The sequence below is a fragment of the Schistocerca piceifrons genome, chromosome 7, assembly GCF_021461385.2.
Source record: "Schistocerca piceifrons isolate TAMUIC-IGC-003096 chromosome 7, iqSchPice1.1, whole genome shotgun sequence".
Lineage (NCBI taxonomy): Eukaryota > Metazoa > Arthropoda > Insecta > Orthoptera > Acrididae > Schistocerca > Schistocerca piceifrons.
Window position 1 is genome coordinate 316202190 of NC_060144.1, and position 26676 is coordinate 316228865.

Here is a 26676-nt window from a genome sequence, read left to right on the forward strand (position 1 = left end):
AACCAAGCGAAGTGGCACAGTGGATAACACAGTGCACTCATATTCGGGAGAGACTGGGTTCAAATCTCTGCTCACATTCATGTTTTCCATTTTTTCCCCTAAATCACTCGACGTATGGACTTGGTTGATTCCTCAGGAAACAACATAGCCGACTCCCTTCCTTACCAACCGCGGATCCCAGCTTATGTTCCTCCTCTGCTTACCTCGCTGTTGACAGAATGTTAAACTGCACATTTCTTTCCTACCCCCTTCGTTTACACAAAAATATTGCAAACGGCATTCTTATTTAATCTTTCTCTAATGAATGAGTCTTCGTCCTTATGGTGATGCATTAATGCGAGAAGACCATCTGTTCTATCAGGACTGCAGGTCTGTTCGTCTCGTTAGAAACGAAAAGCAGCGTTAAGGGTGTAGTGCTGAAATGAGGAGCTGGCCCCGTCACTATTGAGAAACTAACCACCTGATGATCACATGTACAAAGAGTGTATATTGTAGTAAAGCATGATGGTTTGGCTATAACGTTAGTTTAGCATGGGGTATCATGAACTGAGCACTGATTTTGAAAAAACCTGTAAGGCGACTCCCGTCACCGAACTGTCAGAGGGCGAGGGCGTGTTTTATAAAGAAGAGAGATGGGTACAGCTGCCACCTGCCGGCCATCGTACAGGCAGTTTTACTGTTGCCGTCGACCGAGCTTTTCCACAGCTTTGGATTGGGAAAAAAGGCAGTTTGAGTTTCGCCGAATATGAACGCAGCAAAGACAGAGGACTTTGCAAGCTGTAAGATAAATGAATGTGGCCGATAATTCAGAACTGAAGTGACAGCAACAGAACGTCCTACCAGAAAGCCGAATACACATGGCTGATCACAACATCGATGCACGTGCATTGCCACTTGACTGAAAATTGTAGTATAAATGTCACAAAAGCTGCGTCAGCCTAATTATAAGAACTTTATTAGATGACCATTTCAGAATTAATAACTAGCAAATGCTGTGAGCGATAATTATAGTCAAGGCGTCAGATGATAGCTGAGTGTGTGAGCTATAGTCATGTATAAAATATTTGTAAACGCCACAACAATCACTCATAGCAAGTATTTGTGTATTTAGTAATCGTGTTCGATCGCTTTGATCACCTTTAGATTGATCGAAATACATAGATCTGCATACGTTATAAAAATGTACTTAATGGGAATCTACCAACTCCAGTAAGCAGTGTCGTAACGTACATAATCTGGAAAGTTATCAAAGTATACCTGTCTTCATGAGGTTGATAGATAAAGCAATTAAAATACGTATCCATAAAGGGCATTGACACATGCATGAAAATCATGATAAAACAGTAACTACACATGTCCCGTAATGTTGGGTCGTCGCTAACGTACTGTGCTTTCAACACCAGAGCAAGAAGCTGAGGCGGCATGGCCGCTAGATCTCTTTGGCCTAATACAGTTCGCAACGGCTTAAAACACAGTCAGAAATGTAATTTCTTTAAAGTCAGTACCACCATTAGACTGTTTTTTATTTGCAGTGTTACATTTACACAATCATGATTTCGGCTTCAAAGTGCCATTATCAAGTGTTTTAAGTGTTATACATTGCCTAAGATGGCATACTGTCGATTTCAAAATACACTATTAGACACATTGTCTAAGGGTCGATATACCTGGTAAGGCCTACTTCTTCAGTCAAGATGGTATACTCAGTGATAAAACAAAGCAGTAGGCTTTACCATATATATCGACCCTTAGACAATGTGTCTAATAGTGTATGTTAAATACGACAGTATGTCATCTTAGGCACTGTATAACACTTAAAACACTTGATAATGGCACTTTGAAGCCGAAATCATGGTGGTGTAAACGTAACACTGCAAATAAAAAAACGGTCTAATGGCGGTACTGACTTTAAAGAAATATATTATGACTGTGGCCCCACATTATGAAAAAAAATTATAGAAATGTAATCTTACAAGGAACCCCTTGAGTGCGAGGTTGCAGGTTCAGTATTTAGTAAGGTTCATTTGAAACTATTGTGTTAACCACTATGAGATGAAAAATATTAGCTGCTAATGACTCACCATGTATATCAGGAACTGATGGAATATGATGGCATGCAATCAAATGCGGAACAGTCTGTCGAGAAGCTTATAATATAACTGGCTATCCATTAGATCGTAGCTGCAGATAGTCCGATATTATGTTTCATAGCCACGGAAAAACAAACATCCAGAGGCTGAATTTGTCCAGTGGTTCCAGGTGGTACGAATTCCAATGTCACACACTTTTGAGGCGGGATGGGTTGCTCTAAAGGAGTGTTATTTTTATACGCAGACCAAGAATCAAGCACAAGCAAGTTATTTTGACAAGTTATTGGCCAAAAGCAGTGCTCATACAATAGTTGTAGTTCTCTTACGCCAGGTTTCACACTCTTGCTTGCTGTGACGTAAGTATTATCTACTGCCCTTGCAAGATCATGCACAGGAGAAAGAATCGTAGGGTGCAGAGCACCTCTAACTTTTCTCAGCACAATAAATAACTTACTAGCCAATTTCCCATCCACATTAACAGTCGATATAGTTGTATATGAATGCGTTAAGGCATTGATATTAGTTGATTCTGAAACTGCTCTCTTGATACCTCTAATTTCCAAGGTTCCTTTCGTATGATTTTCCTCTTCAAATCCCGATTGGTCAGAGATGAAAACAATTTCTCACTGAATGACGGGATAAGTTTATTTATGCCATCTACAAATTTTCGGGCCACTACCGCAGTTTGATGCGCGTCATCAAGTTGACGCTCTGTTTGAAATTGCGTTATCTTACGGCTACCACTTCCGTAGCACTGTCTGAAGTTATGCAACCAACCACTGCTTCTCATGAGATCACTGTAATCCACGTCGCGCGCAATTTGATGTGCATAGCATAAAAGGTCACTATCATGCAGATTCTCTAAACTGTTTCGAGCATCCTTGAAACGAGCAAACACCAGTTTTTGTAATAAGTGCGCCTTCTCGTCCGTAGTTTTTCTTATGCGCTACAAGGTCATATTGCTGCAGACTTATTCGAAACCTGTTCATAATTTTATTTTTAGTATGGTGCGGGTAATATCCCATGCACAGAATTATATTTAGTACCTGCTCCTTGTACAACGATTGTCCTTTACTGCGTTTCACTGGAGACACCACATAGCTCGACACCTGTTTCTATAGCACTTTCACTTGTTAGCATGTATCGTCATCATTGCACTCCTCATGTCCATTGCCTGCACAGTCAAGTGTATACGACACCACACATTCCACTGAATCATCTTTCAGAAAGGCTAGTATTTCATCTGTCACTAGTTTCTCACCCTGCGAAATTCATTTGGTTCCCTTCTAACGAAATGTCAACTTCGGCAACTGTTGTTGTATATATAATTAAATGTTCGCTTTGTTTATCTTTGTCATTTCTCTGCTTTGTATCAACACCACTATCACTGTACCACTGTTGTGAGGTACTCGTCGACTAAACAGTTCAACTACGCTCCGTTTCCACGTGCTGTGCTTTCCATTGCATACCTCCAGGCCCGCCTCCTATTACCACTGGTAGCCAATATTGTGGTTGCATGGTACACAATATCTAAAGCGTCGAATGCCGTAAAGTCATTAGCCTTTCCCGATCTCGCATTCAAGGAGTTTTATTCTGAGACTATATTTGCACACGTAAAACGCAAGTAAAAGGGTACCGTAAGATTAATTGACAGCAGCTACGTCTGCATACAACTAAACTGAATACATATTAAAACTTAATATACACTCCTGGAAATGGAAAAAAGAACACATTGACACCGGTGTGTCAGACCCACCATACTTGCTCCGGACACTGCGAGAGGGCTGTACAAGCAATGATCACACGCACGGCACAGCGGACACACCAGGAACCGCGGTGTTGGCCGTCGAATGGCGCTAGCTGCGCAGCATTTGTGCACCGCCGCCGTCAGTGTCAGGCAGTTTGCCGTGGCATACGGAGCTCCATCGCAGTCTTTAACACTGGTAGCATGCCGCGACAGCGTGGACGTGAACCGTATGTGCAGTTGACGGACTTTGAGCGAGGGCGTATAGTGGGCATGCGGGAGGCCGGGTGGACGTACCGCCGAATTGCTCAACACGTGGGGCGTGAGGTCTTCACAGTACATCGATGTTGTCGCCAGTGGTCGGCGGAAGGTGCACGTGCCCGTCGACCTGGGACCGGACCGCAGCGACGCACGGATGCACGCCAAGACCGTAGGATCCTACGCAGTGACGTAGGGGACCGCACCGCCACTTCCCAGCAAATTAGGGACACTGTTGCTCCTGGGGTATCGGCGAGGACCATTCGCAACCGTCTCCATGAAGCTGGGCTACGGCCCCGCACACCGTTAGGCCGTCTTCCGCTCACGCCCCAACATCCTGCAGCCCGCCTCCAGTGGTGTCGCGACAGGCGTGAATGGAGGGACGAATGGAGACGTGTCGTCTTCAGCGATGAGAGTCGCTTCTGCCTTGGTGCCAATGATGGTCGTATGCTTGTTTGGCGCCGTGCAGGTGAGCGCCACAATCAGGACTGCATACGACCGAGGCACACAGGGCCAACACCCGGCATCATGGTGTGGGGAGCGATCTCCTACACTGGCCGTACACCACTGGTGATCGTCGGGGGACACTGAATAGTGCACGGTACATCCAAACCGTCATCGAACCCATCGTTCTACCATTCCTAGACCGGCAAGGGAACTTGCTGTTCCAACAGGACAATGCACGTCCGCATGTATCCCGTGCCACCCAACGTGCTCTAGAAGGTGTAAGTCAACTACCCTGGCCAGCAAAATCTCCGGATCTGTCCGCCATTGAGCATGTTTGGGACTGGATGAAGCGTCGTCTCACGCGGTCTGCACGTCCAGCACGAACGCTGGTCCAACTGAGGCGCCAGGTGGAAATGGCATGGCAAGCCGTTCCACAGGACTACATCCAGCATCTCTACGATCGTCTCCATGGGAGAATAGCAGCCTGCATTGCTGCGAAAGGTGGATATACACTGTACTAGTGCCGACATTGTGCATGCTCTGTTGCCTGTGTCTATGTGCCTGTGGTTCTGTCAGTGTGATCATGTGATGTATCTGACCCCAGGAATGTGTCAATAAAGTTTCCCCTTCCTGGGACAATGAATTCACGGTGTTCTTATTTCAATTTCCAGGAGTGTATATTCTCTCTTAGACCATGGCGCCAGCCGTTCCTCAGATCTATTTTTGGTATGCCCGCTGTATCTGCTACTTTTTGTATGGTTTGACAAGTCATTATCTAGCTTTACTGTACTGCATACCGCACATACATTTATTTGCAGCTACCCTTGAGGAGTTAAAATAATATTTCCCGTTTGACTCCAGCTGCCTTTTAACTACATTTTGTGTATTAAATGTAGGTGTATGCAGACGTAGTATAAGATTAAATTTTTAAGCACAGTACGCAACAAGCGACGACCCGAAATTACGGGACATTTGTGGCTACTATTGTATCCTGATTTCAATCCATGTGACAATGCTACTACTGCTACGAATACACGTACGTTTTGCTAACTTCCCAGTCTATGTTTATTACGACATTGCTTATTACTAGAATGAGATTTTCACTCTGGAGCGGAGTGTGCGCTGATATGGGACTTCCTGGTGGATTAAAATTGTGTTCCGGACCGAGACTCGAACTCGAGACCTTTGCCTTTCGCCGGCAAGCGCTCTACCAACTGAGCTTCTGTGAAGGTTGGAAGGTAGGAGACAAGGCACTGGCAGAATTGAAACTGTGACGACGGATCGTGAGTCGTGCTTGGGTAGCTCAGTTTGTAGAACACTTGTCCGCGAAAGGTAAAGGTCCCGAGTTCGAGTCTCGGTCTGGCACACAGTTTTAATCTGCCAGGAAGTTCCATTGCTTATTACTGTTCATAGCGTACCGTTATATACATTCTATAGCATATGCACATTTCTGTGTTTCGATCAATCTGATGATGATCAAAGCTATCGAAACAGGTAATTGAATGAAGATATATTTGCGAACAGTCACTGTTGTGGTGCTATTATCTGTGCTTTAGTACAGAAAGCCTCACTTTGATGCTATTGAACTAGCTGCACTCTACCTCTTACTGAATTATTCAAAATGAGTCTTTGTATGCTTGCAGAAATACAAGTACAGTAAATCATCTGTTTACTGTGATAGCTTGTCGCTAATTATTTCTGCTTCTGTCCTGCTTTCCTACAGCGACTGCTGCTACACTACTCTTAAACCCTCCTCTCCTTACCGTTGTGTGCGAATCTGTACAGGACACATTTAGTTGTGCAGTACGACCATGCAGTAGACATCAGCTCATAAACTCTGTGATGTCTTTATATGAAGACTGATCGACGCAGAGAAAAAACGACCAACATACTGATGTGTGTACCACACACGGTCAGTTCCACAAGAAAGCGTACGCCATAATTTTAAATGTAACGTCCGCAGTGACATCTCTGGTAGTGGTCTCGAATCTGTAATCAATGTGATTTTGCACAGTGTATACAGGGTGGTCCATTGATAGTGACCGGGCCAAATATCTCACGAAATAAGCATCAAACGAAAAAACTACAAAGAATGAAACTTGTCTAGCTTGAAGGGGGAAATCAGATGGCGCAATTGTTGGCCCGCTGGATAACGCTGCCATAGGCCAAACGGATATCAACTGCGTTTTTTAAAATAGGAACCCCCATTTTATATTAACCATTCGTGTAGTACGTAAACAAATATGAATGTTTTAGTTGGACCACTTTTTTCGCTTTGTGATAGATGGCGCTGTAATAGTCACAAACGTATAAGTACGTACTATCACGTAACATTCCGCCAGTGCGGACGGTATTTGCTTTGTGATACATTACCCGTGTTAAAATGGACCGTTTACCAATTGCGGAAAAGGTCGATATCGTGTTGATGTATGGCTATCGTGATCAAAATGCCCAACGGGCGTATGATATGTATGCTGCTCGGTATCCTGGACATCATCCAAGTGTCCGGACCGTTCGCCGGGTAGTTACGTTATTTAAGGAAACAAGAAGTGTTCAGCCACATGTGAAACGGCAACCACAACCTGCAACAAATGATAATGCCCAAGTAGGTGTTTTAGCTGCATTCGCGGCTAATACGCACATCAGTAGCAGACAAATTGCGCGAGAATCAGGAATCTCAAAAACGTCGGTGTTGAGAATGCTACATCAACATCGATTGCATCCGTACCATATTTCTATGCACCAGGAATTGCATAGCGACGACTTTGAACGTCGTGTACATTTCTGCCACTCGGAAAATCCACGATGTCTGCGACAAGTGTAACATCAGCGTCCTTGGCGGATTAATGTATGGTGCGGCATTACGGGAGGAAGGATAATTGGCCCCCATTTTATCGATGGCAATCTAAATGGTGCAATGTATGCTGATTTCCTACGTAATGTTCTACCGATGTTACTACAAGATGCTTCACTGCATGACAGAATGACGATGTACTTCCAACATGATGGATGTCCGGCACATAGCTCGCGTGCGGCTGAAGCGGTATTGAATAGCATATTTCATGACAGGTGGATTGGTCGTCGAAGCACCATACCATGGCCCGCACGTTCATCGGATCTGACGTACCCGGAGTTCTTTCTGTGGGGAAAGTTGATGGATATTTGCTATCGTGATCCACCGACAACGCCTGACAACGTGCGTCAAAGCATTGTTAATGCATGTGCGAACATTACGGAAGGCGAACTACTCGCTGTTGAGAGGAATGTTGTTACACGTATTGCCAAATGCATAGAGGTTGACAGGCATCAGTTTGAGCATTTATTGCACTAATGTGGTATTTACAGGTAATCACGCTGTAATAGCATGGGTTCTCAGAAATGGTAAGTTCACAAAGTTACATGTATCACATTGGAACAACCAAAATAAAATGTTCAAACGTACTTACGTCCTGTATTTTAATTTAAAAAACCTACCTGTTACCAACTGTTCGTCTAAAATTGTGAGCCATATGTTTGTGACTATTACAGCGCCATCTATCACAAAGCGAAAAAAGTGGTCCAACTAAAACGTTCATATTTCTTTACGTACTACTCGAATAGGTAATAAAAAATGGTGGTTCCTATTTAAAAAAAAAAAGGTTGATATCCGTTTGACCTATGGCAGCGCCATCTAGCGGGCCAACCATACTATAGGCTACCCATTTTGCGTCAAGGCGGCCACACTTCAACAGCTGACAGCTGCCCAGGGTAAAATAAGAATTAATGTCTTGCTCTTTCTATACATAATTGGAGGTATTACCCAAAATAAATACACACGACTCGTAATAGCTGTAATTACTAGTCCTCAAATAACGCAAATGCTGAAGTAATGTTCAGTACACCATCCTCAGTCACCAACAGAAATTCTGCACTAATACCCATTACACCCTGCATGTATATTGTGAACATTTTCTCTAAATTATTTCGTTCAACCTAAGTCATTTCATTTATGGTTTTTCGTAACATAGCTACATGTTGCTGTGCCAAGATCTTGTTCACACTTCTTGGCTCATCACATCTCTCCTCAGATATGGCATGAACAGTTAACTAAATTAATAATATTCTAGCATCGCAAACCATTAGCATTAAACATCCTGTTCTCTGGATGTATTAAAGTTGCAGGTGGAGAAAAATAAGTCGTCAGATAGTGTTGGTAAAAACTGATGATTTGTGAATACAGTGCACAGTGTTTAGGTATATTAGTGAAATGTGTGATGTCCTTAGGTTAGTTAGGTTTAAGTAGTTCTAAGTTCTAGGGGACTGATGACCACAGATGTTAAGTCCCATAGTTCTCAGAGCCATTTGAACCATTAGTGAAATGTTCTGTTGAACATATGATAGCGAGTGGCTCTCTATTTGCAACAGTAAGTGGAGATGTCGTTCTCACGATAAGTTCTAGTCTACATATTTTAATGAGGTGTTTGAATAATATTGTTTTCGAGTCTAAATTACGTGTTTACAGATATGAGGCATCAACCTCATAGCAGTAATTTTGTCTATAATCTGAAAGCATACACATTATCTACTGTTCGATGTTTAGATATGTAGTTAGTCCAAAATCCATGCTCATTGAGGCATCGTTAAACACATATGTGTGTCTGTGACTATTTTGTTAAAAATTGTTTTCAGATCGCATTTATAATTTGTTTTCTGAGGCATAAATAATTATATATTACCGTATAACTTGATACTTTTGGCCTTTCCTCGATGTCTCGTGCTAGTAGTTCATTTTTACTACACAACATGTGCCTTGCAGGCTTATCAACTCCATATTCATATAAGTCTCGTGGAATATCGATTAATGCAAGCAGCAATATAACGAAACGATAAACGATAGTCTAGATAGAACAGGATCCTACCTCTGAAGATTTCCGATATGTACTGGTAGATGTTTCTGTCTCTTACAGAATGCGTAACACCCCATTCCCCCACAGAAACAACACTCTGATGAGATTTCTGGATGACAAAAACCCATTGTGTGCTCTTTCCATACACTCAGGATGTAGATGGTAGTACTTCAATTTACTTTCATTGCGATGAAATACTAACAAGATGCATTTTGAAACATGTAGTATACTACATGCAAGTTCGAGGTTTGTTGCATGCTGTTTTCAGGGCATTCCAACTCTAACGGCCAGCAGTGCAGAGGCACATGCGATTGTTCTGAGGAAAAACAAATTGCAGGTAGAGGTGGACATAGTCCCCAAGGATAAATGTACACTTATGTTGATCCATTGTGCCTTCCAGAATCACAAGCTCACTTAGGGAATGCCAACAAAACAATCCCTAGATCATAATGCTCTGACGATTGTTGCAGAATGATTGCTTTCAGATGTCACAAGTAGTAAAGCTAAGGGGGGGGCGGGGGGGGGGGGTGTTCAAGCGCATTTTGTTAGTGCAGGTAGCCTACATAAGGCGACTCAGAGGCAAACCTGCTAAGTGCTTTTCCATGTCAGCCTATTGTTCTCCTTTGATTGACAGGTAATTAACCTATTGTCCTGTTAAGTGGTTTTCCATGTCACTGTAGTTAACCTACTGTTCCCCCCACCCCTCTCCCTCCTACAACCTCCTCCTCCCTCACTGCTACGGGTACACTTTCAGGTCTGAGTTACTGGAATAGGCCCCCTCTCATTCTTACCAATTTGATTGACTACTTAATTAAAATGATCAATTAGCTAACCTCTCTGGTGGGAAAGTGCCACGCCCTCCCTGACACACCTCCCATGTGGGAAATTCAAATTTTGTCATATTTTCGAGAGTGCCACGCCCACCTGAACTTGGAATCAATTTTCGCGAGTTCCACGCAGACCTGGACTTGGAAGGAAATAGTTGAAGTCTCCACCACAATTCTCAACCGACCGCAAGTCCCCTTACCAACCAATGTTGGTGGGCTAACGTGTACTAACGGGTACTAACATTCATTAATGTATGCGACATTTTTGTCTAGAGAAATAAAAACACAAATTTTACATTATAATATATTTATTTATTCACGATCTACAATTATCATCAGCATGGAAAAAAATAAGTTCATTCTTTTTTAAACGCTGCAGCAGCAGTACAGTATTTGGAAAATAGCTGCTTCTTGTATCCCTCAAATTCAGCACATATATCTCGTAATGTTATAGGCGCATTGCAATAGTCTGGTATTCCATCAGTAAATTTGAGTTCAACATTTTCAACACCTATTTGAGGAATAGTACAAGACTTCTGCACTGCAGTTATATAGTTACTATAACAATGATCTATATCTTCTATGTGAATGCTACATGTGTGAAGTCAGTTAATGCTGTCACTGTATACAGCTTGAACATATGGGTGCCATCTATTTAGTCTCTGTATTGTACTAGTTACTGCCATGCCTAGATTGAATAAGTTATCAACAGTCGATTGCTGCTTGAAAAATGGTCTCAGTCTGCACTAGGCTGATGGAGAGAGGAAGAAGTGTACTTTATTTATTTGAGAGCATTTTATTTATGGATGGAGTATGTGTATCACAGAGCACATACCCCACAGCATACGGACCTACAAACTACCCTGACATAACTCATGTATAAGGCTCTACACACACGCCTGCTAATTGTAAACCGTCAGAAATAACGCATTCCACAGCCAACAGACATGAGAACCACTGGTAAATAATGCAGTACATTTACGTCATATCAAAATAATAATCCATCTAAAAGACTGTGATTGCTAATCGTCAACTTTCGAAATCATACACCACCCTTTATTTAAACAATTAAGGACAGCACCACCACCCAGTGTATTCGCCACTGAGCATAGAGCCCAAATGACTTAGTTCATGTCAATGCCACTAGAGGACACTGTAGTGACGTCAGTTGATGACGCAAGTACCGTAATCTAAGATGGCGCCACCTAGTGGGTTCACCACTAGCTCCAGACCCCAACTGTCTTAGTACATTTTGTCGCCGCCAGAGGACGCCTCCGTAACACCAGCTGATGACGTAAGCACAGTTATCCATGATGGCGGCAAACAGTGTCTAGTACTCAGTACCACCAGCACCGGACGCTGTCGTCCGTTTCGTGATGCAAACCAAGATGGTGAGGGAAAATGGTGGGAAAACGACTCAGCCTGCTCTGGGCTGCTGGGAAGAGTAAGGATGGAGTGCTCTGTATTTATTTTCAAACAACTTATTTAAGGGTAGAGTATATCTATCACACTGATACAAAACATCCACCCTCATGTGCCTGGGGTCATGTTGCACAGTCCACAGACACACAACCAACTCGTAATTTCAGTACACAATAGCAAACTACTCCTAAATAATTCTTCACGCTGATGTGTAGACACGCTCAGTACTCGTAAACTGTCCAAATAGCGCATAGCACGGCCTATAGAGTCGCTCGCGAAATAATGCAATGAACACGCGCAAGCACAGTCCACCGTCCCCTGGCCAATAGTGTGCACAGGAGGTAGTGATAAGTGACGCATCCGTCAGATGTTAAACCGAGAACAGCCCCTTCTCGACTTCCGCAGGCAAGAGGTTGGCGGCACCCCCTTTCTTATGTAACACATGAGAAATTTCTGTCGGCAAGACACCGATGACGACGCGATCGCACGTACGGTCGACACGACCGTCAGCTGTCAAAGCACTCACAGACGTCCACTTAGGGCTGCGCGCACCACAACCTCCGTGAAGTGGGGCAGCCGCAGCTCGGGTCCTGTGCGCTCCACCACAGTCCCCGAGCCGGCGTCGTCGAACACCGGTGAAAGTTCCATGCCCCTATACAGTCACTATTATACATACATCGTAGCATTCCAAAGCATGCTCAGGCCAGTTGCATATTCGAGGCATCTCCAGGAGCCACTTGTCTTTACCACTGAAGCCAGAATAGCACAGAGCATGTTGACACACGAGTTCAGCCACGCATACATGCCCCAGTGTGACTGACACCTCGCCATCTAAAAGATTCTCAATGTTATTCGTACACCACGTCGCTTTGGGGAAAAAGAGTATCAGCCAAGTCCAGATCTCCCTAATTTTATAGTGCCCCAGAAATAGTTAACGCTCGCTTTCTTCTTGTCTCGGCTTTTATTCGCCAATATTCCTACCCTAACAGAACCTGTTTACGAAAATATCGCCCAATCCAGTCTTCCTGCCAGACATAACGTGATAGCCTTCCTGTTCTCAACATACGCAAATGTTCTCACCACTCCTATATACCACCACAATCAATCGAGCATTCTCATTGGCTCTTATCGAATTTACCAATCGAATTACTAACGCCTTCGGTATCGAAGCACCATTCACCTTTTCTTTCTGGGGTTTTCTGTCGTTATTTTGCACAGATTGCTAAATTGCACTGACAGTTCCCTCAATCAGTATGTCCCTCACGATAGGACACACAGTCATCCTCTTTAGTCAAGCCATACCATAAACCATACTAACTTTACAATGCAATATATACACACTAACTATACAATACAATATATACACATTTGACACAAACACTCCACTTATCTTTTATATCTCTACATCACCCGAAAACATTATCCTATACCTATACTCACACCGTCTATATACCAGAAGGCTCTCCATTCCTAGGGAAGCACTTTCAACCTGTTCTTTCTTCCTATACACGCGACACGCAGTGGCAATAAACTATTTTACACTAATCACCATTTTGCAACGACAACTAAACATTGTAAAGTTGTCTACATGTCATCAGATACATACGAAACTCGCAAGAATATTAGATTGTCAAACCGATCTCCAACCAGGCATTATATCAACACGTACTGTTTCGATGTAGTAAACATACAATTCCTATCCTAGGCCTTACAAAATAACCCCTTTTACATGAGAAAGCCCTCACTCAATCGAAGTCACTCTCAGAACGTATGTGCAAAGACTGGCTCATTTCCCCTCGGTACAAACGCGCTACTGTTTCTGGTCCAGACCTACCTGCTTGGTTGCTTTTCTGCACACATTTCCGGAACTCTTGGATTACAAGAACACAACTATTTTTGCAGTACTTTTCGATATCAAGCACACGGCAGTAGACGCCCGATCGCTCACACAACACAATTCCGAATATATAGAATGGAAATTATTTCTCTACAAACCCCAAACTTTAGGTAGGTCGAGCATGCTCTATACCACTAAGTAACTAGAAACAAACAGATGAAAAATGTTATTTCCACCCACTAATACCTATCTCGCTGATCTAACAAATTCCAAATCATTCCTATAATTTACAAACCAACAAAGGTCTTTCTCATGTCTAGAAAACAGCAAACGTGTCTTCCACATGCCAGATGCACACACCACAGTCGATCTTCTCTCAACTAAATAAAGGTCCGAAATGTGCAGAAGCAGTCAACTGAACAATTTACATGGCAGCGAATAACAGTCCAGCACAAACGCACCACCATACACAATCTTCTCAAATTTCCACTTGATCACGAAAGTTGCCCATCTTACGATCACAGTCTCAATTGAACGTCATTCGACCATGAGCTAAGTATCGGAAATATGCCCTACCAAAGGCAGTGGCTCTGGAAATGGAAATATCTGTATCCACCTTAAACTAAAAATACTCTTCCCTTTGCTATCACAGTATCCCAAGTCAAATCCATACCTTCCCTACAACAGGGCTTTGTCATCTCCTTTCCACAAACACATACTTCATAAACCTGATGCTCAAATACGTATATATCACGCACCCACCGCTACTACTAATTATAATATTTCGTCAGTAAATCTTTGCCTACGATACGAAATAATACTGACCGAAAATCAACCATGCGTGTGCATGCCCCTTATGTACTTCTTGCGAGTCCTACCACCATGTCATAGAAAGAGAGACATAATCGACCAGGTGTTAAAGAAAAAAAAACCGTTCCCAACAACTACTACATGTTACTCCCACAAGCGCTCCTGGTTCTACAGGTGCACACAAATATCCATGTTGAAAGCTATATCCGCTTTACAAATTGTAGTAAGACGTTACCTCTGAATTAGGTAGTTTTCTTTTTTCTGGACAAATACCGTGACAGTGATCGTAGGAATGTGTAAGCCCACGATGCAACCTAGTGATAAAATTACCTCATTTGAAAGTCAATCTGCTAAGGTACGTTGTATGTAAGCGGTATTTGCGACTTCCTGACACAGCCCAAGCTAAACAATTCTATTGTATTTCTAGCATATTCCTTCTCGAGACCACATCAGACGTTCAGCGATATATCCACTGAGTTATAGGCGATGACTGATTGAGAAGGAACACAAACAGTAATAGTAGTAGACGATGTCCTGACTGAGATCGTAAGAAAATGTACACTAGTTCCACCGATCTCTAGTGTCATGCTATCTGCTAGAAATGATGTCAGTCATTTGGAATCGGGTCTTTCCATTCAAGCACATATGCGCGTTCGATCCAATTCACAATTCCTTTAGTTATTACAACCACTACTGAATGATATTTCTGTCATTGTCACATTTCGAAATAAGTCACCTTTCCCGAACCTAGCTGCTACAGTAAAATTCACCCGCTACACATCTTGCAACTGCTCCCATTTCTACAGCTTTCAACATTTGATCGTTCCAATTTAACTCCGAACTGAGCAAAAGTCGGAGAAAGACATATCCACCACCTCCTGCAACCCATGTAGAAAGAGAAAGACCTTAGTTAGTGCAACAGGACCGTGTTTTGAACATTCGGCAGAAATGCGCGCAATGTGGTACGTCCCCAAACTACATACAAGTACTACAGATCCGCGCCCATTCAAATCAGTCAGCCCAACATGCTATCATTGCTATTCTCCACCCCCAAACAGAGAAAAATTACGAACTATAAAAGCTCATCCCATTTAGAAGTCAACTACGCACTGATGCCGGCGCAATGACGCACATCTCCTCTGCGGTCCTGTGCAGAGAAAGAGATTTCACAATACTCTCCAGAATAGGGCAGCGTGCAGCCAGCCAAGCATTCCTAGTAGTATACACAATCCCTCTGCGAATTTTCATCTCAAACTGCTGCTGCTACTGCCTCCTGTGTCTTACCGTGGAAACCATAACACACCACACATCTGCTGCTTTTAAATAAAACACACTTACAACAAAAGCAAACTGGAAGACTTTCACGGCGTTGGCATAGGTTTCCAAAACTATAGTCCGAAGGTGATTCACGAGCTCTACATTTAGACTCGTCTCTCACACTGACGAAATAGCTGACGACTATGCGTTCCCTTTCGACTCATTCCTCATATTGCACTCATGTACGCGATCACTGTGTCGCTGCTAGCAATCCCTAGAAGTTGCTGTCCATCCACCAAAACTTTTTCCCCAACTCAAACAAGCCATATCAGTCAACCATTATCTGCTAACCAATGCTGGGATGGGATGGAAAAGACACCATCCATGTACTGTAATATTAAGCAACACACTTGAAAGCGTGGAGAATTTTACAATAACTCCAACACCGGCCAATCAGATGACAGCATGTTTCCCCAATTTCAGTATCATAGCTAAACCATCCCTTCTCTACTTTGTGCATGTCATTGCGAACATGGATAGATGACTATTCAGAACCCCCATTCACAGTTAATTCTCGAACACATAAATCATCAAAGTACACCAGACAGCGCTCTACATATTTATAAGACCTCGAGCATAGTACTTAATTTACGATCCATCTGTCTGTGTATGGGAGTCACAGAGCATTCTCCCCATCTTAGGTTAAAAGACCATCCTCACACAGTCATTGACCAACCCGCCCTCTAGCACCGTTAGAGAATTAATCTCCAATCAACCAGAAGAAGACCGTTACACCCCATGTCGCATGAATTAATAGAGCTTTCCAAGTCCTAACCCGCCCAAGTGCACGAGATTTCTCGACATGTGACCATGTCGAGGAGCTTAGCACTCCTTATCGATTTATAGTAACAGATTTCAAAGTGCCGTAATGTAATAGCATACAGTTAAGAAGAACAAGAAAAGACTTAGTTTTATATGTGATGCAGTTCGAGACAATATGTGACAGCATGTTTCCCCAATTTCAGTATCTTAGCTAAACATTCCTTCTCTACTTTGTGCGTAACACTGCGAACATGGATAGATGACTACTCAGTTATCCCATTCACAGTTAATTCTCGAACACATTTTTACCTAAATCAACGAACCTATCAACTCCAAATTATTGTTCTAAAGTCTAGGATCTGTAACTGGAAGGTATTGGTAAGAGACAGAACATAAATACATGCACTCCTAAGACTACAACGTTCTGCACTTAAAAATGGGCTGTAATGTTGTATCGAACACATTTCCAGCCTATCAGACATACACCCTTCTTCACAGTTTTTCTACGCTGAACTAACTTACGGAATCGTAAAACGAAGAAACTACTTCCGTAAAACATTTACTTTACATCATACGAGCACAATATAGCTCTGCGGAGACGTATAGTTCCACTGTTCACATCCGATCACAGATCAAAAATTATACTATACATGCATCAGGTCTATATAAAATGATAGTTAGTAGCAGGGGATACATCCTACAAGGAAACAGATAAACGCATAGCAGCAGCGTCTGACATGAGAAAATTACAAGTCATTCCCCCACTAACTCTGTAAACACAACATCTCTTGGACAAATGTGTACACGGGGATTGTAGCGCGTCACAAGCTCATACGTCTAACTTAGTTATGACGCTGAAGTCTCGATTTTACACACAAGATGCGACAAGCGCGATCGCATAAATCAAAGCTCGTTTAGACGAGTGTGTCAAGTTTCTTCGCACATGAGATGGAAGTCCTCTGATGACCGACAGGTTTACCGTTAACAATCACAAGAAGACAGTGCTTTAAAGCACATACGGAACACGTAGCTGTATTCAAGTAGAACGCAGGCTATGTCCAATGACAGATGCATTCGGAAAGAACACTGGGAAAAAAATTGACCTCCATCAACTTATCCTTCTCTATAACGAATCTGTCTGCCATTTAATCGTACCTCGTTACAACTCCATCTCAATCGATCACCCGGTCCATTCTCTGCTATCCTTTAACGCAGATGGAAGTAAGTTTAGAAATGAATAGTTCTGTCATCCCAAAAAGCATCAGATACAGTGGTCAACTCGCGTGTATCACTGGTACCTCAATAGACATACAGTATAATGCTTCCTCAATGGGAAAAATTGACTGCCTCCATTATTCCCTCCGTTTCGATGTCCATGTTTTCTGGGATTCCTCCTGCTGCCACATATTTGGTACCATATACAAATTGTTCGGCGCGAACCAGAAGATAGCAAAGTACTTCCTAAATTTCACCGCATTTTGGTCTATATTCGGTCAATTTATGCCTATTAGCTCCTCATTTTTCGCAATTCAATCGATTTAGGTCAGACCTACCCGTGCGATCATGACATAACTTCTAGTTCTGTGTTCTAAAATTGCTTGTAAATGTAGCACAGCTGCCAACGCCTACTCCAAATGCATTGATCGGGAGGGGGGCGGGGTGGGGGGGGGGGGGGTAATATAGAACTGTATTCAAATATATCCAGTCACCTCCATATTCGGAGAACGTTTGCTCTGTTTTCTGTATATCTATGTATATGCTTGCCTCGTGGAAGGGTCCCAGCACCCAGTCCCATCTGCTGGTGTATCAAATATCGAACGTAGAATACGTGTCTGTACTAGTGCAATGCACCTATAACATTACGAGATATACGTGCTGAATTTGAGGGATACAAGAAGCAGCTATTTTCCAAATACTGTACTGCTGTTGCACCATTTACAAAAGAATGAACTTAACTTTTTCCCATGCTGATGATAATTATAGATCGCGAATAAATAAATATATTTAGAATGTAAAATTGTGTTTTTATTTGTTTAGACAAAAATGTCACATACGTTAATGAACGTTAGTACATGTTAGCCCACCAACATGGGTTGGTAAGGGGACATTGCGGCTGGTTGAGAATCGTGGTGGAGACTTTAACTATTTCCTTCCAAGTCCAGGTGGGCGTGGCACTCGCGAAAATATGACAAAATTTGAATTTCCCGCCAGAGAGGTTAGCTAATTGGTAAATTTAATTAAGTAGTCAATCAAATTGATAAGAGTGAGAGGGGCCTATTCTGGTAACTCAGACCTGAAAGTGTACCTGTAGCAGTGATGGAGGAGGGGGTTGGGGGAGGGGGAGCAGTGGGAGGAACAATAGATTAACAGCAGTGACATGGAAAACCAATTAACAGGACAATAGGTTAAGTACCTGGCAATCAAAGAAGGACAGTAGCATTGCCTATGAGTGCATACTGCCCCTGATGTAGGCAACCTGCACTAACAAAATGTACCAGCATCCCCTTCCTGAGGGGGGTGGGGAGTGGGATGGGGTGGGGGCAACAGGTTAAGTGCAGCGACATGTAAAAGCACTTAGAAGAACAATAGGTTAAGTACCTGTCAATCAAAGGAGACCAATAGGCTGACATGGAAAAGCACTTGACAGGTTTGTCCCTGAGTGCATACCTGCCCCTGATGTAGGCAACCTGCACTAACAATATGCGCTAGCAGCCCCCTAGCTCTGCTACTGTCACACACAACACACGCCAATGGCCCTTTGTCTGATGAAGTATAGAATGTGATTCATAGGAAAAGGTCATCTATCGCTACTATGTGGGCGTCCAGTTGAGATATTGGCATGTATATTCCAGCCTTCATCATCGATGAACAGCAGTCTGCATGGATGCATAAACCAAGTGCTTTTGTGCAGACGCATAAGCACCAATATTCACTGGACGATCGCTGAGGACACACTAAGGTAGCCCCCTTGATTAATCTGAGCAATCAATTGCATAGCTGTTGCGCATTTATTCTCCCATACACATCTCCACAGGCACTGTTCACCTCCATCATATATAGCTCCCGGTGCACCATGCTGGTTTGGGATAGCGCCATTTTGCCATGCACAGAGTACATTAACCACGACAGCACACGAACAGTTTACATATCTAGCAGTTTCCGTAAAGCTTCCACCTTGGCCAGAAAGCCTATGATGAAGCCCTTTTTGACACCAGATAAATCGCCCCATTCCCACATTATGACAATGGCTTCACTGTTCTCTGTGTACCCAGACATGCTTTATTTGCTCTCCACTGTAGTGCTGCCACCTTTGGTCTGTGAGTGATTATTGCACGTTGACATGGAACATAATCAGTGGTCACATTAATGTTAATGGACTGTATAGAATAGTATCAATTTTTCTGGAAATGCAAAGTATGATCCATGTAGAACAACATGTTGTGAAAGCACACAGCTTAGTTTAACACAAGTTCTCAAAGTACTCAACCCAACACCTACAGAATAATATTCATGCCCTGAAAGCCCGAAACTCATTTTGCAGTATATATATTACCTTATTGGGGTGGAGTATGGGGGGTGGAAAACAGTATCATCCATAACTGTTGACGACACTAGCGGACCCCAGAATAATAGGTTCAAAGGACTTCGCGAGCTCGATGACACAATTAGAATGACGTCTGCAAATGACAATTTCAAGTGCATACCATATCATCAGTTTGTCATTACGATATTTCTGAAAAGTATCTCTTCACACTTGCATGCTTTGGCTGCCAGGCTTGACTTGCTTGACTCTAAAACGATGTGGACAGCACATGATCCATTAGTCCAAAAAGTTTGGAAACTAGATAAATAAAAAACAGAGAACTCTTAATATGGTCATTTTAATGCTTCATATGTTCTTCAGTCTCCTCTCACTTGAGTACAGTGCACATAATGTTCGTAGAATCTTGTGAAACTGTCAGATGTTCAATTCGCGCTTCACATTGGTTTGAAATTGGGTTTGTCGTCAAAGTGCGAATTTATGCACTTTGTCGTTCTGTGGTAGGTTTGTACTGATAACGTCAAGTCTCGTCACCTCCCTGATGATTTTTTTCCAGAAAAGAACTGTCAGCGTGTTTATTTCAGTCACGTCGCGGCAGGGGTCCACGTGTAGTTGTTTTTATTTGGCAGTAAAGATACGTGGGACAAATTTTGCACACATTTTTCTCTTCTTCAAGAGAGTCTAGAGATTGTCTTGAACACATGATGCAGAGATCTTGCTTCATTGAGATTTGTGACGCAACAACGTTCAGCAAGTATGGTCGCACGTCCTCTACTTAAAACTGCCTGCTCACAGCTGGCTGGTCGAATGTACATCTCATCTTTTGTTTACAGTTGTTAGTTCAAGCTGCCACGTAGTTACTCCGTTGACGACGCTTAGACGCCAGGAATAAGATCAGTCTCTGGACTTTTTGGATGGGCGGTCTCCATTCTATCGGTTTGCCCTCCAACCAAAGTCTTCACACCTGAGGTCTGGTGTTGCCACTGGACTACGCCATGGATCTATTTCAATTGAAGTTACCTTCACGTTGATGGTTGTTGATAATTGGCTTGAGGTTCTTACATCCTGCTGATATTTACAAGAGTCTCTGTAGGTGAGCAAGATTTTGACACTTACTTTGACGATGGTGCTCCAGCCAAAACACTCGACTCGCATTTTGCAAAATCTTCCTTCGGATTCAAGTCGGACTACCGAAAATAAGATGTAACATGGCCTTCCCGGACCACATGAGATGAGTGTCTTTGATAAAATTGTAGTTAATTTTCTGTCCTACTGCGAGAAGTAATGCTTCGATTGTAGTAGCTATGCCATCGAAGAAACATTAAACGGTGCTTATGCTTTTATTCTCTTCTGACAGAGTCCGAGGAAAACGTAACGATTACCTATAGATGTAATTCCTTGTGTTGTTCTTCGATCATCTCATACTATGTTAACGAAATTTACAGACACGAGCAGTGGGCGGAGTACGTGTCGCTCATGTACGTGCCCACATACTCGAGGATCGTGCCCTATGTGACTGGTGTGGGTCTTGGTTGGGTCCTCTTCTACAGCAAAGACAAGAAGTGCGGGATGAATGAGGTGAGTAGCTAGAAATGAATATCCGAGATTTTAGTTGCCTATCAGCTACCTGACGAGTATGTTCTAAATATAAGGCGTTTCATAAGATTTCGATCGACAAATGTTCCTTTTCAAAATATAGATTACAGCAGCATAAACAGTAGACTCACGTACTGCTGAATTACGAGATGCTTACCACGTGTGGGGTACTGGTAGTGCTCCTTTAGCGCTAATTACGGAGGTCGTCCATCATGTTGGCATGGATTTCACCGTAATTATTGGGAAGTTACACTGATATATGACTGTTCACCATTGCTCACACGCCATCCGATCAAAAGTACCCCATATTTAATGCAGATTTAATCACTGCGTGTCACGAGACACGGAACTTCCAGTATAAAGTATAGAAGCTGTAACAAGAGAATGAGTCCGTCAGGGCGTGTAACGAGATGCGGAACTGTCAGTGTAAAGTAGAGAAGCTGTAACAAGAGAATGAGTCAGTCAGGGCGTGTAACGAGATGAGGAACTGTCAGTATAAAGTAAAGAAGCTGTAACAAGAGAATGAGTCAGTCAGGGCCTGTCACGAGACGCGGAACTGTCAGTATAAAGTAGAGAAGCTGTAACAAGAGAATGAGTCAGTCAGGGCATGTCACAAGACGTGGAACTGTCAGTATAAACCAGAGAAGCTGTAACAAGAGAATGAGTCAGTCAGGGCGTGTCACAAGACACGGAACTGTCAGTATAAAGTAGAGAAGCTGTAACAAGAGAGTGAGTCAGTAAGCAGAGCTTAGTGACTTCGAATGTGGACTAGTCATCGGATGTCACCTGAGCAACAAATCCATCAGGCAAATTTCAAACCTTCCGCAGCTACTCAAGTCGACACTGTTGGCGATGTGATCGTCAAGTGGAAACGCGAAGGAACAACCACAGCTAAACATAGTGCACGCAGACCTCACGTACTGACGAACACTGAAACGAGCGATTTGGAGTGATGAATCACGCTACTCCCTCTCGAATGGTTTGGGTTTCGCCAATGGATGGAGAACTTTACGTGCCATCATGCATTGTGCCAACAGTGAAGTACAGAGATAGCTGCGTTGTGGTATGGGATGTTTTTCGTGCTTAGGGTGTGATACCCTTATAGCAATTAAAAAATCGCTAAATGCAGAAGGATATGAACGCATTTTACATCATGCATACTGTGTACTGTGGAGGAACATGACGATGACTCTCCATATCAGCATGACAACGTACCGTGTAAGCATCTGTGAGGCAAAGGTTTGTGAAAATTAACATTCCCGAATTGGACTGGTCTGCCTAGAGCCCCAAGCTGAAATCAGTGGAACATATTTGGGATGAGTTATAACGTCAACTTTGCTCGAAACCCTAGCGTCCATCATCACTACCTTCTATTGTTTCAGCTCTGGAGGAAGAATGGGCTATCATTCCTCCACAAACCTCCAGACACCTCATTGAAAGTGTCCCAGTGGAGCTCAAGCCGTCAAAAGATGAAGGGTAAAAACATCCAATATTAGTATCCACTGATATGGGTTCAGATACTTTTCATGAGTGCATCTCTGTCTGTAGCATTTTAGATGCGCTCAGTACACATTAGTCATGTGATGGGCATAGGAGCTGGAGGAAGTTGAGCTCACAAGCACTTTGCTTCCCGCCGTTCATGGAATATTGCTCAAACCACTCTGCCACAATCCATAAGTGATGCGATAGTGCATCTGTGGCTGATAGTACTGGTCGCCTGCAGCTGCGGAATAGTGAAGGAAAATAAGCGGATTCGCACGTTCTGATATGTTCCAGCGTCGTTCATTGGCCAAATATGAACAATCCTCCCTCCTACAACCCACACATGGGCACACAACACTTGCCAGAATGCTGACGTGTCGGCAATAGGTGTTTATTGCTTCGTGTGTATGCCGATAGCTCGTATCTTGCACTAAGTACTGCAACTCATCAGTTTGGATGATCTTTCCCAATGATGATCTTTTATGCCCTGTGACGTGGCGTGAAATGAGGCACACGTTATAAGTGGCACCGTCTGCATCCCATAGCAAGAAGACGGTTCTGGATGGTGTCGTAGCTTACCAATATTGTTGTGGTCCAGGAGAATATTCTTCTACATCTGCGAATCACACTTAAATGCCCGGCAAAGAGTTCATCGAACCACCTTCACACTAATTCTCCATTATTCCATTCTCGAACAGCGTGCGCAAAAAACGAAAACCTATATCTTTCCGTGTGAGCTCTGATTTACATTATTTTGTTATAATAATTGTTTCTCCCTATGAAGGTCGGTGTCAACAAAATACACTACTGGCCATTAAAATTGCTACACCACGAGGATTACGTGCTACAGACGCGAAATTTAACCGACAGAAAGAAGATGCAGTGATATGCAAATGATTAGCTTTTCAGAGCATTCACACAAGGTTGGTGCCGATGGCGACACCTACAACGTTCTGACAAGCGGAAAGTTTCCAACCGATTTCTCATACACAAACACCAGTTAGTTTCCAACCGATTTCTCATACACAAACAGCACTTGACCGCGCGTTACCTGGTGAAACGTTGTTGTTATGCCTAGTGTAAGGAGGAGTAATGCGTATCATCACGTTTCCGACTTTGATAAAGGTCGGATTGTAGCCTATCGCAATTGCGGTTTATAGTATCGCGACATTGCTCCTCGCGTTGGTCGAGATCCAATGACTGTTAGCAGAATATGAAATCGGTGGCTTCAGGAGGGTAATACGGAACGTCGTGCTGGATCCCAACGGCCTCGTATCACTAGCAGTCGAGATGAGATGACAGGCATCTTATCCGCTTGGCTGTAACGGATCGTGCAGCCACGTCTCGATCCCTGTGTCAACAGATGGGGTCGTTTGCAAGACAACAACCATCTGCACGAACAGTTCGACGACGTTTGCAGCAGCATGGACTATCAGCTCGGAGACCATGGCTGCGGTTACTCTTAACGCTGCATCACAGACAGGAGCCCCTGCGATGGTGTACTCAACAACAAACCTGGGTGCACGAATGGCAAAACGTCATTTTTTCGGGTGAATTCAGGTTCTGTTTAAAGCATCATGATAGTTGCATCCGTATTTGGCGACATCGCGGTGAACGCACATTGGAAGCGTGTATTCGTCATCGCCATACTGCCGTATCACCCGGCGTGATGCTATGGGGTGCCATTGGTTACACGTCTCGGTCACTTCTTGTTCGCATTGACGGCACTTTGAAGAGTGGACGTTACATTTCAGATGTGTTACGACCCGTGGCTCTACCCTTCATTCGATCCCTGCGAAACCCTACATTTCAGCAGGATAATGAACGACCGCATGTTGCAGGTCCTGTACGGGCCTTTCTGGATACAGAAAATGTTCGACTGCTGCCCTGGCCAACATATTCTCCAGAACTCTCACCAATTGAAAACGTCTGGTCAATGGTGGCCGAGCAACTGGCTCGTCACAAAAGGCCAGTCGCTACCCTTGATGAACTGTGGTATCGTGTTGAAGCTGCATGGGCAGTTGAACATTCCACGCCATCCAAGCTCTGTTTGACTCAATGCCCAGGAGTACCAAGGCCGTTATTACGGCCTGAGGCAGTTGTTCTGGGTACTGATTTCTCAGGATCTATGCACCCAAATTGCGTGAAAATGTAATCACATGTCAGTTCTAGCATAATATATGTGTCCAAGGAATACTCGTTTATCATCTGCATTTCTTCTTGGTGTAGCAATTTTAATGGCCAGTAGTGTATTTTCGCATTCGAAGGAGAAAATTGGTCATTGAAATTTCGTGAGAAGCTCCAGCTGCAACGAGAAACGCCTTTGTTTTAATGGTGTCCACCATAAATTCTGTATCATGTCGCTTACACGCTCTCTCCTATTACTCGATAATGCAAAAGGTGCTGCTCTTCTTTGAACTTCCTCGATGTACATCGTTAATCCTATCTGGTACGGATCCCACACTGCGCAGTAGTACTCCAAAAGAGGACGGTCAAGCGTAGTGTAGGCAGTCTCTTCAGTAGATCTGTTGCATATTCTAAATATTCAGCCAATAAATCAGTCTTTGGTTTGCCTTCCCAACAACATTTTCTGTGTGTTCTTTCCAATTTAAGTTGTTCGTAATTGTAAATTCTGGTATTTAGTTAAATTTATGGCCTTCAGATGTGATTTATTTATCGAGTAACAGAAGCTTAACGGATGCGTTTTAGCACTCACATGGATGACCTCACACTGTTCATTTTCTAGCATCAAATTCAAATTTTCGCACCATACAGATATCTTCGATTAGCGAGTGATTTGTTGATTTGTTAGAACTGTGCGCCGTTTATTCACTGATATAATCTGCGGCATTTGGCCGCGCCCCATTTCAAGAACAATGATCTACACTACGTACATACTATGCAAGCCAGCATATGGTGCATGGTGGAGTGTACCCTGTACCACTGCTAGTCATTCCTTTTCCTGTTAGACTAATAAGTGGGGCGAAGGAAAAGCGACTGTCTATATGCTTCCATACGAGCCCTGATTTCTTTATCTTTTCTTCATGGTACTCATGCGGAGCGTACGTTGTTGGCAGTAGAAAACTTCCGCTCTCTGTGACAAACTTGCCCAGTAATGTTTCGAGAAATGAGCGTTTCCTTCCATCCAAGAAATCCCATTTGGGTTCGCAGCATTTCCATAATACTCGCATGTTGATCGAACCGACCGGTAACAAATCTAGCAGCATCACTCTGAATTTTTTCGGTGTCTTCCTTTAGGCCGACATGGTAGCGATCCGAAACACTTGAGCAGTACTCAAGGATGAAATTTCTCATTTTAAGAATGTGGAAAGAGCGATCTGTTTTACTTGGAAAGCCGAATTTGATGGCAAAACCATCAACGTGAGTTTACTGCCATGCTCCTAAAAACCACTGCAGCACGGGTGTGGCTTTGTAACACGGATAGTTATCCTGATGGAAGATTCCATCGCTTTTGAGGAAGACATCAAGCATAAGGGGTTCAGATGGTCCCTAATAATGTTCATGTAGTCCAAAGCTGTTATGGTGCCTTCCATTACTACCACAGTGTCCATAGAAGCCGAGGAGAATGTCCCCTATAACATAACACTGCTCCCACCTGCCGTGTGTGTGTGTGTGTGTGTGTGTGGGTTGAGGTTT

The 26676-nt window shown here is 43.3% G+C and overlaps 1 protein-coding gene across 1 annotated transcript in view; it reads left to right on the top strand.

Moving 5' to 3' along the window:
* LOC124805647 (nose resistant to fluoxetine protein 6-like) overlaps positions 1-26676 on the top strand; it is a 179796-nt gene that overhangs the window by 80028 nt on the left and 73092 nt on the right. The window contains exon 5 of the mRNA XM_047266213.1: positions 21387-21519. Coding sequence (XP_047122169.1) covers positions 21387-21519 — 133 coding nt within the window. The remainder of the gene's footprint in view (positions 1-21386; positions 21520-26676) is intronic.